A 17,946-nucleotide genomic window follows, 5' to 3' on the forward strand; every position below is an offset into this window, starting at 1 on the left:
TATATATGTACTGTATATATCATATATATTCTTCTATGTAAATATACTTAATAGTTATATCATAATATAATTATTATGGGTTACTATAAAACTTTATAACTTTATAAGTTTACTTTAACGTTGCAAATATATTTTTGATATTTATTTGACAAGATGTGTTGCAACAATTATATATCATATATGTATGTGACAAACATTATGTATTTTATGTTTAGCAAGATTAAAATATTTTTCAGCGATGTTTGGAATATATGTAACAGATTTTAATTTAAGTTTTACTTCTGCATCTGTATGTATAATATTATAACAATCTAAACATTTTTTTAATTTTTACTACGCTCTTCTATATGTAATAATCGAGGATTGTATTCAAGAAATTATGTATAAATTATATTTCTCGAACAATATATGTAAGACATAGAAATAAAGAACAAGACAAGAAAATTATGTATGAAATATGTATTTAATATTTTTAACAATAATTATATTTTATTGTCCAAAACTTCCTGAGTAATATATTTCTAATCAAAAGGTACTTTTGTACATACACAATAATTACAAGATATTAACATTTTATTTTTCCACATTGATGTATTGTGCTGGTGATATATAATCAAATTTTATATATATTGTATATATATATATATATATATATATATATATATATATATATATATATATATATATATAATTTAATTATTTTATAGTATTTTAATTATGTAGCTGATTATTTTTCCTTTACGTTAACTATTTTTTTATCTAATTTATAGGTAGAAAAATGTCTTGATTATCTGCTTTTGTTTACTTTTTTAAATTTGCTTTATATTATTAATAATTATTTTTTCTATATTGCGAGGCCAGAGGAATTAAAGCATTCAATGCTAATCTGTAAAAATTATGATTTATATAGTATTGTGTATTACCTAAATATAAAATGTACATAATTTTCTTCGTAAACATGTTAAATTTATCAGAGAGTTGTATGAAAAATAATGAAAAACTAATATTTACAGTTATATTTGTATGGCTTATATTTGTATGACATGTGCAAAGTAGTTTATGTAAATATGGAAAAGTTTATGTAATTATGTTCTTATAATTATTTAAAATGCTTATCCATATTTTCAAGAAAAGAAGAGAGAATTTTTTTAGAAGACACTTTTTGATTCGTTTTGCTAATTATTTTTCCGTAGAAAAAGATATTTATGACTCAATTTGATATGATAACTTCTCTCTCTATCTAATAGTTTTCATATTAGATATTAATTATATCAATAGGATTGAAAACACTAATATATACAAAATTCTAGAATGTTGTGATCAAGATAAAACGTGTTTAGTTCAAATCAAAAGAGATCTATTCTATTTTGGATGACTTTGTTTTATCTTTTTGCAATACTGGTTCTTTCAATAAATAATTTTTTAGATTTTGGAATGGTGAATCGAATAGCAGCGTAAGGATTATGGAGATGCAAATAATCCATATTATTTCTTTCAAATTTATCTGAAACAAAATTAAAAGACGTATTAGAGATATAATTAATATTACATATATAATTAAATAGCTTCATAAATGTATATATGTATATATATGAGTAAAAGAAATAATGTATTTGAAGAGATTCTACGTCTTTTTCAGATTTCCAAGACTTACCATTATCCTAAAAAATTCATAGTACTCCGCAGTGCGGGTTTGTCCAACATTGTAGAAATATATCGGGAATTGCGTTAAATAAACGGCATAACTAATCCTCGTAGTAATAAGAAATCCTCGCCAAGAGGATAATTTGCTCAAGAATCCTGTAATTGTACGACACACATTACTTTCAAACGAGTATTATTTGCAAATTGTTAATTTTGCATTATTATTAATATGCTTTTTCAATAATTACCGTTTGAATTGCCAGTATGCTGTATTATAGCCACCCAAAGGAACAACCCACACCATCCGATAGGAGCGAACGCGTTATAAGTAGCTGCGTGGATCGGATCGTATACGTAATCGATTGATCCCATTTTAGAGGGCCCAATAAAAGATGCCAAGAACATTATAGTGCACACAATCCAACCTGTATAGAGAGCTATCTGAAAACCGCGCGTTATAAAAATTAGTATATTTACCAGAAGAAAATTTTATATTTAATACAATACCACTCACTGCGCTCAGTTTGAAATCCTTAGGTATATTCCGAAGTAAATAGCCCACAAAGATGCCTATAATGTAAACGGTTAATCTATGCGATGGTAATGTGTAGGAGAAATCGGCAGTATCGAATAACTGTCTTATCCTGTTAAAAAAATGAGAATATGCGAATAATGTATATTATTCGAGTTAATTCTCTTTCAATGTTAATATAATATACGTGATTTACTTACGATGTGCCAAAATACACATAATTGTTGAGATATCTGGTATACGTAACGTAAAATCTCAACATCGTCGATATCAGGGCTATTGCACCAAGTATAATGATACCGATCTTTGGTTTTTTATATAGAAGTAACACCATTGCGGGTGAAACCGCAAATAATTGCGTGTCTATTCCCACATGATGCGTGTGCGTAAGACACTGAAAAGGGGAAGGATTATTTAGATCTTGACGTATTGTATATAGACTAAGAATCGAAATGACATTCAAAATTTTCTTTTCGAAACGTGCTAATCTAGATACTTTTTAGAGATCTTTTAGAGCCGTTTTTGGCATTTTGGAGAAATGATTTTATCTCTCGCGTAAAACAATTATTTTGCATACATCTTATGCGTTTTACCTACCATATTTTCGAATCCAAAATAATTATGAATAAATAAGAAATTCCGCCACCACGTTTTCTTACAGATGTTGGCGTGATTAGTCACCACCAATGGCCACTGTGGTCCGGATCCGATATACGGCATGATGTGAGTACAAAATAATATCAACGCTCCTAGAGTCGGTACCAATCTAAAATCGGAGTAAATTGTGAGTATTAAAAGAATTAAATATTTTTACATTTATTTAATTATGACATATACATTGCTATCAGTACCTCAGCAAGCGCGATAAGTATTCGGTTTTGATATTTAACGTCCCGGTCCTGTTCAATCTGCCTACAAACGAGTATGTCGTTAGCAGACCGGACAGCATGATGAACGGATCGGTATAAAGACTGGCCGCTCTTCCTAAGACAGTCCACGATTTACCTAAAAACTGCGCCAAAATTCACGCATATTTTCGAATTAAAATAATTAGCGCCTATCTAAATCGATAATAGTGATTGATAATAGTGATCGATAATAGTAATAATCGATTTATAGTGTACGCGTGTATAATATCACAAACAAAATTTTTTTTATTTATAAAGTAAATGTAATATTTATGATAATAACATTTTCTATATTGTATGTATATTTTAATATAACATCTTTTATTTTAAATGCTCTATTTATATTTTTATATCCAAGAAGATAACAATCTCCTGCAAAATTATATTTTATTCGTAAAATAACGTTTAACACACACACACACACACAAACACACATATATATATATATTTTTTATATATGTTTTCTATATATTCTCGTCTTTAAAAATTGATAACGACGTACCTCGCTCATGTAAGTCCGGTTCATGTAGGGAATAAAAAACGCCGCCATACTCTTGTGAGCTATGATCAGTAGAATGCTGTTTAAAAATCGAATACCATGAAGCGATGCTATGTCGCCTTGCGGTCTTTCCAATGAGAAAAGTTTCCGGATGTTACGTTTCAGAGAGAATGATAAAAGCAATTCACTGGCTGATATTTTGTAATGATCATAGTACGCAGCTACGAGAGTCAGGATGAACACGGTGGCGAAGAGAAGACTGTGAAAAGTGATATAAAAATTATATCTAACTTTTGAAAGTTTAATTAAAAATCTGCAATAATTATCTAGTTTGGGAAAGAAACGAATTTAGAAAGATTGACAGAAATTTATTATAAATAATTGAATAAGTTTCTGTCAACATTTTAATATTCGCTTTTTTTTTTTTTTTTTTTACCTAGTAGCGATGGTCGCTTTTGATAGAACAAGTTCCGTTTTTACTTGACACATCTCTTTGTCCACATGTAGCTTAATTTTGAGACCAGTTTGAGACGTGTACTTGGAGATAGCATATTGAAGAGAGGCTTTCACGTCTTGAGCTGTACATGATGCGGGGGTGCATACGGCCCAATTTATTGTGTTAAAACGCGGCACTCTGTGACCAGGCTGAATATCAAAATAAACGATGTCAAATCTTAATTTTGCGTTATAGTACAAAGTTATCGTACCAGATTACAAATCTGTGCCCAACGTAGATAGATACTTAGAACTATATATTGTATTACCGAAAAATTAAATATATGTATAAGCGATGTAAGAATCTTGTAAATGTATGCAATCGATATGAAGTTGATAAATTAGTTTTTTGAACATTAGTAATAATATTTTTTTCACTGTGTGACACAATATTATTTCTGTTTCGCCATAAACTCATTTCCATTATTTTGTATGCACGCTAATGCTCTCTTTTGTAAGCGTTTGTAAAAAAAAAAAAAAAAAAAAACCATTAAGTATTGGCTTCAGAAATAAATCTTTATAATATATTGAAAAATATGTAAAATCTGCAGAACGTTGTTTGAAATGTTAGGAAAACTCGATGTTTATTATCATGATTACATGCATAAATAGTATGATAATAGGATATTTTTATTCTTCAAAGATTCTCTACAATTTCATAACCGACCTTCACAGCAACGAGAATTTTAATATACTTGTCGCACAAATGCTTTTAAGATTGTATTTACGGAAGTCTATTAAAGCATTCGATTATAAGAGGTGTTTGAATAAAGCAAACGGAGATGCTTCATAAATCATATTTACAAGATTCTTATGAAGGCGGAAGGAATAATTTCATTCGGAAAATAATTGATGCATTAAGCTAAGCAATAATAATTGATACGCCTCGTTTCGCCGAGACGAATGATAAACAATGATAGACATAAGCATTAAGCCAACATGCAATCGATTGTAACCGATTGTCAGAATACAGTCGTAATACCCAGTTATGATATATTATTATCGTAAACCAGGAATTGTTGATATCGAAGCAAAACAAATTCTTTGTGTAGTTTATATAATTCACGGTATGGTGCAATTCATTGTTTAATTGAAACATCTGATTACATATGATATCTATCGCTACCAACAATGTTACGAAAGATTCTTACGACACATCCATTTTTTGCAAATTTATTCCTCAATTTCTCGTTTTTAAATTTAAGTCAAGTTTTCAGATAGTTTTCAAGTTTTGGGAGTAACTCTTTGTATTAGTCTTAACTGTTCTTTCTTGTATACAGTTTGCCGTTTCGTAGTGTTAAAATTCATTCTGTGTCGTTCTGTGTTTTCATCGTGGTTGTTTGTCGAGTGAACGTCTTTTATTTGTCGACATCCGCTCGCGTCCGCTGTCTTTCTCTTTCGATTTACATAAATTCTGCGGCACGGATTTGTGTCTACTACATATTCATTAGGAATTAAACGTGCTCAGTGATCCATCGAATCATTAAAATTCCGCGAATATTACTCAGAAAGAAGAAATATTTGTCAAACGGAAGGCTTAGATTTTTTAAATTCGATTTTAATTTTAATATATACGAATCTTATCTTTGTCAACGTTATTATCAATTGTCCGTGAATAAATGTCACTTTCGTAAAATGTTTTCGTGTAAATGTACGTCCTCATAATATTTATCAGAATATTTGCACAAGCTGCTCACATTATCGCAATCTCGCGTTGTTAAAAGTAAGGAGCGAATAATATTTAAGTGACTCATACGACAAGACGATTTTGATATTCTACGTGCCGAAGCGAACGTTTTACTTACGAAGGTGAGATATCGCGATAAGAGACGGTAATTAATTGCGAAACGATCGATCAAACCAATTCACGTAGCGCAAAAATGTACATTATACTCACGTCGGTCATGTTACTGCGAAATGCATAGTGCGAATGTAGCAGACGATGCAGATATTTAAGGTCCGATCGAGACTGATCGACATCCAACTGTAGATACGCCAGACAATATTGTCCTCGAATGCCATTCTTACCCTCGATACCAACGCACTCGTCGAAATCACCGAATTGATTAATATTTCCGTTGAGCAGACCGGAAGGTATTTTCGCGGTCGCGTCGTACACTAAAAGATCAATAAATATTATGAAAATAGAAAAAGTTAGACGAGCCTTTTTCTGATTATGACGGCGATTTTATTACGAGCTAGTCAGTTTCTTACGCAAGTGATTAAATTAAGTGATTACATCAGAATAATGGTATAACAATATACAATATTTAGATATTGTGTATAATTATTTTGACATAGTCTTTATATAATTTTTTCCTTAATAGAAAATTATATTACATTTACTAATAATCTGATCTTACATTAGATACTTTCAAGAAATTAATCTCTTACATTTTAAAAATTGTTTGTGTAAAATACACACTATTTTAATCAAACTAGATTATAAGATTAACAGGAGTTAACATCCGCGCTTTTGCGTTGAAGTCTTAATACGATTAAAGAAACGATTATAAATTGACATCGATGTACATATACGTACATTGTAAGATAAATATTCAAACATAAAGACAAATCTGGCACCGATCAATATCTCGAAGTAACCATTGCCAAATCTCCCAGTCGCGTACAGAATAGCGACTTAATGTTCATTTACAAACGTTTTATATAATAATACTAGTCGATTGTGAAAGATCATTAAATATAAGTTTATTACATTTTTGATCATTTTCAATCACTTTAAATTTGATTAATTATATTTCAAGGAAGAATTTCTTAGACATAACGCAATTTCTATAATTGCTGCTCCCATAATTTAATTTTAGCAATTTCTGGCTGATATTATTTGAATTATGTTTCTGAAGATATTGAGAATAGATGATTGACTTACTTTTGAGAGCCCATAGTGTAAATTTCGCGAGTTCCTCGTGAAAGATATCAGAATGTTGTTTGCATTCCGCGCTGACATCACCTGCACCAGGATCATAAGCAGGAAGGAAATGCAATAATCTACGTGCCTCGAGATCGATTTCATCGGGGAAATTTTCTGAAAAAAGTCCAAAAAAAAAGAATCTTTTTATTATCTCTGATATCGAAAATCTCGAATATTAGCATATTAAAATATGCTCACACTTATTTAAGAAAGACTTTAAGAATCTCTCGCTTTTTTCTTCTGGAATTAATATATTGCGTTGGGGATTCACGTAAATCGCATGAAAACAGCTACGTGCCTCGGGTTTAAACGTGAGAGTAAGAAATTTTATCGACGTAAAACCCCGCTCGTCTGACATTGACATGATAATGCGAGAGAGCCATTAAGATACCTCCCGACGTGCCTGTCGTTCGTAAATTGCGTTGTAATTTACGATAAAACGGAAACAAAATTTTCGGGTAAGGTCGACGCACGTGTCGATCAATATAATTCCAGTCGATGTTGCGTAAGAAATACTGACACATTAGATGATATAAGCACTGATATTATAATAAGTATCTGAAATATGATTCAATCTCGACTTTGCAATGTTCATATGTGACGTGGAATTTACTTTTTCAATTTGAAATTCTGTCGCTCTTTTTTTATCTTTCTCCTTCTTTTATATATATATATATAAAATTAAAAAAAAAAACTTTATTTCACGAGGCAAGATTTTTATAATAAGACAAATTGAAAAATCAATTCATAGACGAAATGATGAGTTAATTCGGCAAAATTGAGCGTGGTAAGGATACGTAAGGTCGTTGATCTATACCGAATGATTTCGCAATTTGTTATAAAATTAGATAAGGTTAACGTACGAAACTTTTTTTCTCGAAGAATTCTCCGAGTGTTATTGAACCGGCATTATGCATAATTAGTTAGCTCGAAAAGAAGAATTCTTTAAAATTTATAATATGTGAAGAATGATTATATTATATAATCTGTGACAATAAGATAGAATCGGATTTTAACGTGTCATAGGAAGCACGCGCTATGCACTTTTTACATTAGCGAAAGAAATAAAAAGTTTTGTATGCGTTTCTGGGAATGATTAAAAGTATTCTTTTTCTAATATTATTTTCTATACATCTCTCTTTCTCTCTTACTCTCTCGCTCTAAAAATTAATTTATGATTTTTTAATAAATGACACAATATAGCGAATGAAGCAACTGTAATATTATTTTCTTAATGATATATCAATATTTTTTCTAGATATCAAAATAAAATATTGAAAAAAAAAAACAATTTTTTAGATATTTATAGGATTTTCTGATACTTATAAGCCTTTTCAATAATATACATGTTATATACTGGCATTGGTGAACTCAGATTGAATTGATTTCAAAAGCGCAGACATGTGTACGACAATGGCTAACTATAAAAAGTTGCAACGTGGTTTCGCACAGTTACTGCAGTTATTGCATCACGCATGCATAAATTTTGCATTGGGAGGTTCATCAAATATACTAAATGATAAATGGTATGATCTACGATCTAATGGTATCTTTCTGATTACTGTATATTTTTTCATAATATTTATTGATAATCAATTAAATTATTATTTTTCGATCAAGAATTGCGAGCTCGTGATAGTATTTAAACTTTATTTATGATCACTCTTTCCGTAATAGCGGACGATCGACCTGGTTTTCATTGTTATAACATGATACAATTTTTTCTCGCAATAATATGTGGCAATTGAATTCGAAATAAAGCCGGACGTTTAGAGAGAACGAGCACGACGCGATGTCGAAATCACGACGACGGTCTCCGAGCGAACGGAATTACTTAGCATCGTGGTTTGTTTGCCCGATTAACTGTGTAACCGCATAAAATACGATACGCGTAAGTACAGTGCAGAGGGGACATATAATGCGCATATTTTCACGTACATTATCATTATTTTACTACGTTATTTAATGTTTCATATATGTATTATGTTTATAAATTCTTTGATTTATATGTATGTGCAACAAGTTCAGAATTTGAATACAGCAATGTATCATAACAGAAATGACAGCTATTGCGTAAGCGTTATACAATAAGCATTTATTTGTTTCGTTAAATCGCTGATTCTATCGCAGAAAATAAATGATAAGATAATCTCGTATTTTCGCGAAGCGCGTTGTAATTAGAACATTTTTAAATACAAAGCCTATATATGTATATATATATATATATATATAAACAGAAAATTATGTTACGAAACGCACGATAATAATCGGCAGCGTTTACTTGTGTAAATGCGGTGATATATTAAATCTTCTACCGCGGTTTACGATGTCTTGTTGTATAAGTAATTAACGCGTAGACAAGAAGGATCGGATATAAATCTATGTATCTTCATTAGCTTGTTATTAAACGTGTTCCTTGCCAGTTGCATAGCTAACTGGTTTAAAAAACAAAGTAATTAAAAATTTATTCGTACTTAGAAGAGAACATCTCTTTTTATAACATTTACTGATAAAACTTATTAATTTTATTTATGTCCTTTCTTGTTACTAAAATTATGCAATATGTGTGTATAATTTTCTGCAACAAAAATGTGTCTTAAATTATTCTATTTGTTGAAAATAAATGTATTCTATTAGATATGGATATTATTCAGTATTAAAGCATGTTACATAATTCAGCAAATCAACGTACAGCAAATGATAAGAATTTATGAAAAGAATTATCGTTATAAGTTATCTGTTATAAGTTTATTCGGATAAAGAATTAATAACATCATATATATTTGATATTGCAAACAAAATGTTTATCAAATCAATGCCACGTTACGAAACATTGTATAAATATTGGACGAGAATCCTCTCTTCTTCTTTAATTGTATTATGTATGGGTACATTTCATAGAATGTACAGACATGTCCTTGTTTATTCGTTACACGCACTTTCACGTATGTACAATCATATAAATCACGAACCTGAGGTAATTGACACCTTTAATCGAAGGTCACGCACGACTTGCATCTCGAACTCTCGTCGGAGCATCTTATCGTTCAAAATACGAATCAATGCGCTCAAGAGAAATTACGGATTAACTATTATTTATTTTTCTCAAAATCTTGACTTTTTGCGAGATATATTTTGGTTTAAAACTCGATTTTATCACTTCCTCTTGTTTTTACATTACTTTGCATACTTTTTGTACACAAAAGATTTTATTCTATTTAATTATATTTTATTTTTGTTTAATTATATATTCATGTCATTTAATCTATTTTATGTTATTTTATATTTCTCGAAAATTTTGATAAGTTTTAATTATATCGATCTGGGGTATCTTCATTTTTTGATAAAGACAGTTTAGTTCTCGCAAAGGCAATGTATGGTTAATATAGATTTAATTATTTTAATTATGACACTTTTAATTATGACTTCGAAATTTTGGATATTAGAGATTTCAGGGATTACAGATTTGCAAGAGCAGAATACATTAGGTTAATTTCTTCTTTTCGCAAAATATTAATATAGTACATGATCGTTAGACAGCTAATTACGTTAGACAGCTGCAAATAAATTTAATCGAATTTCAATCAGCCATCTCGATTCGACAATTTGTGATCGACACATTCCTCAGAAAAATTTGTTCATGTTTTTTTTAAATCAATTTAAAAGATTCGTCGAATTTCTCAATCGTAGTTTTCTATTAAATTACCCCATAGAGATGAATTAAAATTGAGTGCTATATTAAAATTAATATATTAATTGTCAAACAAGGCGCTGAGAATAGAAGGCAAATAAGTGACATGAATAATATTTATACGAAAGCTAAAACTGCTTTCACGGAAACATCTGCTATTGAATTTTTTTATCGGCACTTAACTTAAAATCTTTTTACAAAACGTCACTTATGTGTGTATCTAACTTTCATAGCAGTTCTCACATATGTAGGTCTCGTTATAATTATTCTAATAACAGTGACCCTGAATCTTCAGACTACCGTGTTCACAACCTTCCTTCGGTCTATGGATAATAATGCTGCGTCGTATACCACGTGCGTTGCGTAATTAATGTGCGGTAATATTTACTTTCCATACGAGTCCGCGCTTCTCATAAAGAGCCGCGAACAAAGTCGTGGCAATCCTAGACGAAATTTGCCGCAATGTGCATCAGTTAACGACGTATGATGTAGCAATAAATGAGGTTGCAACGCGCGTTGCAAACAACAATTTACAAAGCCAATTGTGTTAACATTTCTGCTAATTCCGATTAATAAAACCTCCTCACTCCATCTACGGTTAATAAATAAGTTTATAATCCAAGGAAGAACACGATAAATTTTGTTAATGAAAGATCAGTTTATTTATTATACCATTATTATACGCTCTCGTAGTGAATGCTGTGACAATTAATAATATTAATAGTAATATTATAATATTATTAATCAAAAACAATTTATTTTTCTCTAGAAAAAAATGCTTTAAAACAAGCAAAACATATTTGAACTAAAATAAATTAAAATATATATTAGTAAAAGAAAAAAATATATAATGAAAAAGGATTAAAATATGATGATATATATATAATATAAAACAGTATAATATAAAATACGAAAGTTGAATATTTTATATCTAATATGTTAATCAATGAAATCTATTTGTTATTTTCTCAAATCATTATAAATCTTATTAAATGTTGTTTTCTATTCGCGACATCATTATTAAAATTATTGATATTTTTATAATTCTGTAATTTAGCACTTTGAGATGATTTGTCTGATCGCTGTCGCCTGTAGCCATAAAAAATCCGAATTAAAAAATGAATTATAAAACACAAATTGAACCATTGATAAATTATGATTAAGGTCTCGGATTTTTCTTTTTGGAAAACTCGTCAATTGCTGTTGAACTGTAGAGCAAAGTACGAATCAAGGTGGATTGCGGAAAAAAAAATAAAAATATGAAACATATATGTATATAAAGATACATAAAAGAAAAGGTAGCATAGCATTAAAATACCGGTTCTTCGACAGTTTTAGAGTGATAATCCTCTGTTCAACAATGCTGAAGTCTGATCCTTGACTAACCGGAAATATCTTTTTATAGATTGTATAACCGGATTTATAACCGGTCTAACCGGATCTTGTTAATTTATATATACGCATATATGTGTCTCGAAAAAATAGCTATATATCTCATCGCTATATAAAGGTTAATTTATTATATAGATAGTATATTTTATAAAAAAAGTGTGTGTTTTAATTTATAAATATATATCTCCTATTTTCATGTCGTATATTATGACGTTTACGAAATTTTTTATATCAATAAATATATATTTAAATATTGTCTTATTGTATTTTTGAAAGAATCTTTTTTCAATATTTTGTTAACTATCTTTTGTTATAATATTGTCTTTCCTTGCAATATTTTCATTATCAGAATCAATGATTTTTATTTATGTAAGAATAAAATTGCAATATCGATTTATGCGATATTGCACCATCAAGATATAAGATTCGTTTAATCCGTGAATATATAGCCGAAGAAACTTTCAAACTGGCGTAAACTTTTCAATATTGAGAAACATGTCAATCATCAATTGTGAACGGGGACACATTATTATATATTAATCTTATATAAAAAGAGAAACTTTTGGATAAAGTTTATGCATAATTTGAACACTATACTATTCAACGAGAAATTTTTTGGATCTTTTAATAATGGACGATATCAACCCGTTTTTTAATTTCAAACTTTTTCTGCGCAAATCAATATAATATATTCTTTTAACGGATATAACCGCATTCATGACTCATCTACTTAATATAGCAGTGCGTAATTTTGTTTTTCATTAATGACATTACGTGTGCGGTTTGTCGATGGGAAAAAGTTAAATCAATTAAAAACATAATAAAAGTCAAGTATTCATTAATATCATTTCCGATTACACGCGATATCTAACACCACTATAAATCTTTAAAATAATATAGTAATAATTTTCGCATTCAAACTAAACCACGAATGTTTCTCAATGCTAATATCATTTAATATTTTTTGTTTAAAAAACACGAAAGATAAAAAGAAAATAAAATATAAATTGTTGTAAAAAATTCAACACGATGTTAAAAGTCAGATGTAAAAAAGGTGATTGATTGATACAACTTTCTTTATAAAAACCAAGTTTGCTTCGTAGGGATTTATTTTATTTTACGGGCATTAAGAAATGTTTTATCGAAATATATATAGATTTTACGGATAGAATACCATTCGTTATGGTCAAGTTTTCATGTCGCATCAATAATTATACGTCCATAATTTGCGTGTAGAACTGGTCGTCGAATGAGTTGTTTAGGATTGATAAGATGTATGCAATTGTATCTTTTTCGTGTTTCGTCGAAATCCAGTCTCGTCGCATGAAAAAAAAAATTATCTTTCTTAATTAATAGGTGTGAATGAATCCAGCGGCGGGCATAATAATATGAGAATGCAATATATATTTTTATTGAGATACTGTGTTATGTATATTAATTTATGTATATCAATTACTGTTATGTATATTAATAGAATACGCATTAATAGGAAACGCTGTTGTGAAATTATTAATCTAATATGTTCACATAGAAATTTTGCATTATGCAAGGCTATATCAAATCTGTTTGTGACGCATTATGAATTTTATCCCAAAAATTACTTAGAATAATAAATTTCAGATACTTAATAATAAAGTATTCATTTTTTATACGATTTTAATATAATACATATATTAATATTAAGCGCAAAACACAAGGATTCGTATGACGAATGACATATGTTAAAACACAATATATGTACCATATATACGAATTCGCATATTAGTACGCTTATATATATTTCAAGGAGCAAAAATTTCTCACAGCATCTCACAAATAATGGATTTATATAATTGATTTTAAACAATAAAATTCATCGAGCATCAGGATTTTTAAATTATATGTACTTTGTGCATAATGTGATTCGCTACATACTTTGTAGCGATTTTATTTAACATCTCAGTATAGATTATAAGAACATCTTGATTCAACTCATTGTGTTTCAAGATAATATGTTCAAGATATAAATTAATGTTATACATTTTATATTATAGATGTTTTATATATTATTATATATTATTTTATATTACATTTAGACTGTAGTATAACAAGCGTAATGAATAATGAGAAAATATTAATATAATTAATGTTTTTTAAATTTGGCGGGGACGCATTAAAAATATGTCGAAAGTGTATTTGTAAATCGATTTTCTACATATTGAAATGTTTAATACTTGGTCACTTTCGGTATGCCCGTTGCAGTTGCGTTTACCGACATATCGGCATATAATATACATAATATTATATACGATTAAAAGTACTTTCGCATAACGTGCGTATGTCGAAACATTGAAAATATTTTGCATATTTTAACAATTGCAAACAAAAGTTTTTCTTAAAGCTTTTTGTATGTGAGTAAGTGAGTGATATGTGAGTAAATCTACATATGTGTATATATATATATATATATATATATATATATATATATATATATATATATGACAGTATCGAAGTATTGCAAGTGCCTCTAATCAATGCCACAATTAAGGTCAGCGTATTTTCTGCGGACACATGCATTTTTTTTGTTTGCTAATGTCTGACTTGGGTAAAATATCCTTTGTTAAAGTATTCTTTTTCTTCTATTATGTAGAATCCCGGAAAAAGATCTATATATAATCAAATATAATTATAAAAATATAATAAAAATCGGTTTTTGATAAAAGATATCGATGCCAATTTTTGCTTTGTCTGCTAATAAATATTTGCCACCACAATTTTAACTCAGTTTAAAACAAGACGAAAAGATTATTTTTTTAGGAATTTTAATTATGCAATAGTCTTTTTGATTAATTAATATTAACATTAATCGCGATATACGATATTAGTTTCTCATTAATCAAATTATTTATACATTCGTTAGAAACGTGGAAAGAGGGCTCTGATACTCTATTTTAAAATACATCTGTCAATCAATGTAATAGGCATTCTCATCGTGCTATACACGATTTGAATAAATGCATATGGCCTTCGACAAAATAGGAGTCATTTTATAACTCGCGGACTAAAGCAACACATCTGCAGATTATTTCTATTTATTTTATTTTTCTAATTTCGATATAATTTCCACTAATTTTATCGATCGTCGAAGTCTCTTAGTAATGAGATGCCGAGAGCTAAGGAAGCTGCATTTACTCCACTCATAGTTGATCAAAGGTTAATAGTATTTTTGTTGATTACGATTAATAATGCGAAAATATGGAAATTTCGCACGGTTGCGAATGGATTTTATAATTAACAATTGATGTTTAAAAGATGAAGTTGATGCACTCCGTGGAATAAATGGTGATATGAACTGCGAATGCGGAAATTTTATATATGAATCTTTCGTAGTACAATGCAACTTGTCAATGCGTCTGCCAACGAGTCCGATATTATTTACCCATTCGCTATTTGAGGACGATCTGTTGACTACAAATCTGCCATTTAACTACCGAGAAGTCATTTATTTATTCGTTTAACACGAATACGTTTCGATTTCCCACGTTGCAATATGTCTTTGAAATATACGCGTAAATAATCTAGCAATTATGGATATTAATATCAATTAATTAGTAGACAAAAGAACGACAATATATTACTAGACAATTTTTAACTTACAAAGCTTTCCTTTCTTAATATTTATAAAATGTAATTCACTCTATCTTTATATAATATATATAGATATTATTGCCTAAGTAATAAAAATTGTTAATTTTTTAACAATAATACGAAATTAAACTTCACTTTTTTTTGTTACGAGCTATTATAATAGAAATATTGTATTTTTCATTTTTTTTTTTTGTGAAGGTATAGTATTCTGGACTTACCGTAATGTGGATTCGTGTGTTGCATTTCCAGTTTGCCATCGCTCCATATATTCTTTTCGGCGTCGATTGTATAATTGCTGATTAGTTGATCGAAAGTGAAGTTTTTCGTCGTATCAGTCTTGTTGCGCGAAAGCACGTGTAGTATGTTCTCCTCCTCGAAGGTGCTGAGACTGCCCGAAGGCGTTAGGATGTTGACTGACTTGTCTGCCTGTGACAGACCGATCAGACTGAGAATCCAAATTCTCACAACCGTTTCCATTTCTCCCCTCCAACAAGATTGCCAGATCGAAAAGTATTACACGCACAGGAATATGAATCGCACAATTTAATTTTTTTATATCGTGATATCGTTGGCGTTTTTCAAATGAGACCGATAAGACGGGGGTGGCAAGATTAATTGTGGATCATGTTCGTGCTTGGGTGATCGCCATCGAAAATATTCACTAAAACTTTGGAAGCTGGGAAATTCGCTGGAAACGCTCTCTCGGAAAAAGAATGGAATCGTAACGAATCGTCGCGCAGGATCTGCATCGATCAAAAGAATCGCACGAGCTGTATCGAGTGTTTCGCGAATTGCCCAGCTCGAAGGCGAGCTTAACGAGTGATCGCGGCACAACGACGAAGTCACCTGGAGCCACCTTGCCAATAGGGAGGCCGAGAAGAGGGGTTGAATACTGTCGCACATATGCTCGTCCTCTCCCACTCTTTTGTACCAAGAAAGACCTCGGTCGCCGGTGAAATAAAAGTGACTAGGTGTAACCGCGCGAAAGTGTTGCTTATAAATCGACAAAATATTTTATTCGTGTGAGAAAGAAGGATGATCGTGAAAATGATGAAAGAGATCCAAGCCGATATTTCGTGATATTGCTTATCGATATACAAAAACATCTTTTTACAAGAAAAAAGTCAGCATTTAATTTAAGTATAACTATAAACATATAATATATAAAATAATATATAATATATAAAACAAATAATTATTGATACTTTGCCACAATGACATATATATTTGATTGCCTTGTTGCAATTGCACACTTGTCACGGTTTTCACATATTAAAAAAAAAAAAAAAAAAAAAAATTATTGTTTTCTCATATTTCAAAAATAGAGTTGTATTTTTCTATTTTTCCATTCGAAAATGGACGCGTGTTAAAGCGTTTGATGGGCTTTGTATTTGGAAGGATATTTGTATGCGCGCGCGCATGTACAAATGAAATACGATATATTTTAAATAAGACAAAAGATTACAAGAAGAATTACATAAAAATAAATTACAATTTTACGCCATCGCGATGGAAGAGAGCCAATGCGAAAGGGAATATTTCGAGAAACTATGTGTAGATACTACAAAATTAAATTGCAACGAAGTCCGCACGCGCGCCTAAGTTAGATATTGTTCTACGCGGACAGCCATTGATTAAGATTCGATGGCGGTTTAGTGTGGTCATTCATAAGCGAAGCAGAGCTGATGATGATTCGAGATCAGCGTACAATTAAAATTATCCTTGAAGCACATTCCGTTACTGTCTTTGTTAACTGACCACAATTTCTATTAACAGTCGCGACCTTGGAAAACCGCGATTATCATCAAAGACTGATCATTTCATTATATAAGGTATAGCATAGAAAGAGAAGAACTTTTTTTTCCATAAACTCTTTAATGTCTAGAAACAAAACGAGCAGATAAATATTATCATATAACTTCAATTCATAAAAAACATTTCCGGCGAGATAAATTAAATCTTTTTTTTCTTAACATCATTGTGACAATCAAATGACAAGAAAACTCTGCTGATGCATAAATGTGAAAATGACTGAACAAATAGTAAACCATGTTCGACTCAACAAAAAAAAAAAAAAAAAAAAAAAACTAAGTAGGCGAGCGTTGTATCATATTTGTTTCGTTCGATTCTTTTGAACTTTTTTACTTTTGTCACAAAGGAAATCGATTAATTCGAGATGAATATAAAATATATGTTCAATTCGATTATATAAGATGTTTTTGACAT

General features: G+C 29.9%; 1 protein-coding gene across 2 annotated transcripts; it reads right to left on the minus strand.

Moving 5' to 3' along the window:
- Positions 1–717: 717 nt before the first annotated feature.
- On the minus strand, positions 718–16,568 carry LOC138935588 (nose resistant to fluoxetine protein 6). Of its 2 annotated transcripts, XM_070300267.1 has the most exons (12): positions 15,939–16,568; positions 6,969–7,124; positions 5,976–6,196; positions 4,020–4,228; positions 3,587–3,842; positions 3,028–3,188; positions 2,774–2,942; positions 2,377–2,570; positions 2,159–2,288; positions 1,893–2,085; positions 1,655–1,800; positions 718–1,504 (listed from the first exon to the last, which is right to left on the minus strand). In XM_070300267.1, exons 1-12 carry the CDS (start codon positions 16,195–16,197, stop codon positions 1,358–1,360), a joined length of 2,241 nt encoding a protein of 746 aa, XP_070156368.1. In that variant the 5' UTR covers positions 16,198–16,568; the 3' UTR covers positions 718–1,357. The 2 variants fall into 2 exon arrangements, with proteins under 2 accessions (XP_070156368.1, XP_070156369.1); XM_070300268.1 differs by lacking the exon at positions 718–1,504 and having other exon boundaries at positions 1,711–1,823.
- Between the last annotated feature and the right edge of the window lie 1,378 nt (positions 16,569–17,946).

This window comes from Polyergus mexicanus, unplaced genomic scaffold (assembly GCF_030449975.1).
Source record: "Polyergus mexicanus isolate NDT 795.1 unplaced genomic scaffold, iyPolMexi1.0 SCAF_8, whole genome shotgun sequence".
Taxonomy (NCBI): Eukaryota; Metazoa; Arthropoda; class Insecta; order Hymenoptera; family Formicidae; genus Polyergus; species Polyergus mexicanus.

Bases quoted from the DNA above. Each gene is read 5' to 3' on its own strand.
- LOC138935588 (XM_070300267.1), bottom strand. From the start codon at position 16,197: ATGGAAACGGTTGTGAGAATTTGGATTCTCAGTCTGATCGGTCTGTCA. The intron at 2,289-2,376 runs GTAAGTAAATCA...TTTTTTTAACAG, and splicing joins TATGTGTATTTTGGCACATC to GATAAGACAGTTATTCGATA. The intron at 1,505-1,654 runs GTAAGTCTTGGA...ATTTTGTTTCAG, and splicing joins ATGAATTTTTTAGGATAATG to ATAAATTTGAAAGAAATAAT.